Below are 3,475 nucleotides of genomic sequence, written 5' to 3'. Positions count from 1 at the left end.
AGTTACAGTGAGTAACTACCCGCCTGGCACTTAGTTAGGGGGTTTTATTCCCTCCCTAACTTCAGGGAAAAATCCCTACCTGGGGAAACAACCTTTCTCAGAGAGGTGACCTTGGTTAAAACACATAGAGCTAAGAAGGGGAGCAAACATATTAAGAACAGTATGCCATATACGCCAGGTCCCTTGAAACACATGCTGTGCAGATGTTTCTTCCCTGCAGCAACTGTGTCAAGCAGCAAGGATGGACCGGCTCCCAGCACATCTGAGGTTGCAGGGCTGCGTGACTCTGAGGGCAGGAAGCAGAGAGAGCAGATGCACCCTGCTTCTTTAAGAAGCTTGTTCCAAAGGAATGGAGACTGGCTCCTGCTGGATGGGGCTGCAGGCTTTTTATGATGGGAGAGACGTGATAATATTTTTAGGTCCAGGAGAGAAGGGGCATTGAGGATGTAGGAGAGGGAGGGAGGGCAGAGGGACCAACCTAGACAAGAGGAGCCCCTCTGCTAAGATGGGGAAGGAGGGAGGGGTGGACACATGCTGGGAAGCATGAAGGTCTAGGGGGCAAGAAGCCACAGGGTTCTCAGCTAATGGCCTGTCTTTCCAGCAGCATTTATCTTATGTACTTCAAATGGATGACACAAACAAAGTTAATAAGTGCACCAAAGTGTCTGCAGTTACAGCCAATGATAAATGGCTAGCATTTATTGAGCACTTACTGTGTGCTAAGTGCCTTGGATGTTTTACCTAATGTAATCCTTGCACAACCCCGTGAGTTAAATGTTACCCCACACTCCAGAGGAAATAGAATCAGAGAGGATAAGGGGCTTCCTTGCTAAGGCCGCATGCTTTTATAAGTGCCAGCGTGGATTCAAACCCAGGGCTGTCCAACTCCGGAGCTCAGCTCTTGACCTGACTGCCACCCTGCCCTGCCACTCACTGCCCAGCGTGTGTGATGCAGGAAAATGAGGGCTTGTTAGACTTTTCTCATCCTAGATCACCTCTCTTCTGTGCTTCATGGACCAAGTCCTGGTCCCGAAGCCCTGGTTGGGGCATAATTGATTCCCTTCGGCAACAGAAGGCCCTGTGATTGGTTAGAGGCAGGATGAGAATTTGCTGGCACATACTCTCCTCATTATTAAATGTCTTTGCAAGAGGCAGTGATAGAGAAAGCTCTGGATTCAGCATCACAAAAAGCATTCCTCCTTCTCGGCTGGGTGACCTTGCGGATGCTTCCCTTCCCTGAGCCCCAGTTCCTCGTGTCCAAAATGAGCTGGGCGCTGGTTACGGTGCTTTGTTTAAACTGTGAAGTGCTGTGCTACACTAACGGGAGATGTCAGCTTTACTGCATCCTCAGCATTGGAAAGGTCCCCTCTGACCTGCTCTCTGAGATGACAGAGGGAGGGGTGGGGGGCTCTGGGGGAGCCAGAGTGTTGGAATCGGAGGATTGTGGGTGCTTCTGAGGAGCCTGCCTGCTCTGTCTCCGATGCAGGGCGCCACCATCCGACGGGATGAGCACTCAGGGGCTGTCGTGGTGGCCCGGATCATGCGAGGGGGCGCAGCAGACCGGAGTGGTGAGTGGCATCACTGCCCACCTGGCCAAGGCGATGGCCTTCATCCCCCGGCCTTCCCCCTTTGGCCACGGGTCTCATCTTCCCCTCCTCTGTGGTCACCTGTTTGGGAGGTACTGGGAGTGGGGGAGTGGGGCTGGAATTCTTTCACCAGCCTGGTAGAAAATTGAATTGCTTGAAAAATCTCTCAGACATGGAGAGATGAGGGGATCAGGACTCATGCATGCAGCATGGGCTTGGAGGGTAATTCCTAACTGGGGGGCAGACACCCTTCCTTCCCCACCACCGAGTTGCACTATTGCGGAAGGGAGGGTGTTCATGTCCCAGATTTGTTTGGGTGGAAAAGAAGTTGCAAATCACTGTGTGGGGAAGAACTCCTGAGTCGGAGGCAAACCTCCTGGTGTGGGGAGCATTATCCCCACATCTGGGGATCATGGTGTGGAGACTCCTAGACCAGAGCTTCTCAAACGTGAGCAAGCACACGACCCCCCACTCCCCCTGGCCCCAGCATCTTGTTAAAAGGTGATTCTGATTCAGCAGGTCTTAGGTGGGCCCCAGATTCTACACCTGCCCGCCTCCTGGGTGGTGCTAACCCTGCTGGGCCAGCGTCCGCTTTCAGTAGCAAATAGGGCCCAATACCCAGAGAGGCTTGTCATGACAGCGGAGGCCAGGGTGGTGAAGAGTTAATGCAATTTTTAAAGAAGCAGGGGTTACAGCAGAAAGAACACAGTCTTTCTACATCAAAATGACTGTGTTTGAACACCGGCTCCATTACTGAGCAGTGTGGCCTGAGGCAAGCTGCACACTTTTTCTGGATCTCAGCTGCCATCTTGTAAACTGGAGGTTTCACCGGGTAGTTGTGAGGCTGTGATGCCGAGGGAGGCAGCCAGCACGCAGTAGGGACTCCGTTCGTCCTGGTCCCAGCAGTGCCCAGAGCTTCGAGCCCCTTTCATGTGCTAACGGCCGCCCCTGTGTCTCCTAGGCCTGGTCCACGTTGGGGACGAGCTCCGGGAAGTGAACGGGATCACAGTTCTGCACAAGCGGCCCGACGAGATCAGCCAGATTCTGGTCCGTGCTGCACGGGTGCTGGGGGTTTGGTGGTGCTTCCAGAGCCAGGGCGGATCTGGCTCGGTCCTCCTGTTTTCATGGGAGGGCCACGGGCACAGTGGCCTTACAGTGCTCCTGGGTGCGGGTGGGGGACAGGAGGAGTTGAGCTTACAGTCCAGCGGTTCTCAACCTGTGGGTCGCGACCCTTTGGGGGTTGAACAACCCTTTCACAGGGGTCGCCTAAGACCATCGGAAAACACACATATAATTACATAGAGAAAACAATCACCTGTGTTTTTCTGGAAGGTTTATCAATTTAGTTTACGTTTAGTCCTTCTTAAATTGAATTTTGTATATGGAATGAAGCAGGGCTCCCACCCCAACACCAGACACATCTGCAGGTCTAGCTGTCCCAGCATCCTTCGCTGGTGCCCTTGTCAACACTCATTTGACCCTCTATCAGATGGCTCTTGATAGGTAACGCTAAGCACCACAACTGTCTCCTAGCGTCTTTCTTTACTCAAAGTGAAGTCCTAAGACAGGGAGCATCGCTTCCCCTGGGAGCTTGTGAGAAATCCAGACTCCGGCAGGGCCCCGGCCCTACACAACCCCTGCGCGCCTTCCATCCGGGAAACCCTGGTGTAGATGTTTGAGGGAGGAGGGGAAATGTCTTCATGACCTACCTGCTCTGCCACTGACAACACTGACCACTGTCCCGAGAACTGCAGGCTCCGGGGTGTGAGCAGCTAGAAAAAAATTCATATTCTTTGACCCCACACACAGAATGCTAGTGCGGGAGCTCTGGAACGAATCCAAGATTCGCCAACTTTAATAGCATCCCAGGTGTATCTGATACAAGTGGA

The 3,475-nt window shown here is 53.1% G+C and overlaps 1 protein-coding gene across 1 annotated transcript in view; it reads left to right on the top strand.

Moving 5' to 3' along the window:
• MPP3 (membrane protein, palmitoylated 3) overlaps nucleotides 1-3,475 on the top strand; it is a 36,576-nt gene that overhangs the window by 5,659 nt on the left and 27,442 nt on the right. Inside the window, exons 7-8 of the mRNA XM_006776841.2 lie at nucleotides 1,487-1,568; nucleotides 2,548-2,633. Of these exons, the coding sequence (XP_006776904.1) occupies nucleotides 1,487-1,568; nucleotides 2,548-2,633 (168 nt within the window). The remainder of the gene's footprint in view (nucleotides 1-1,486; nucleotides 1,569-2,547; nucleotides 2,634-3,475) is intronic.

The sequence above is a fragment of the Myotis davidii genome, unplaced genomic scaffold (assembly GCF_000327345.1).
Source record: "Myotis davidii unplaced genomic scaffold, ASM32734v1 scaffold109, whole genome shotgun sequence".
Lineage (NCBI taxonomy): Eukaryota > Metazoa > Chordata > Mammalia > Chiroptera > Vespertilionidae > Myotis > Myotis davidii.
This window is presented reverse-complemented; position numbering and strand designations above follow the sequence as displayed.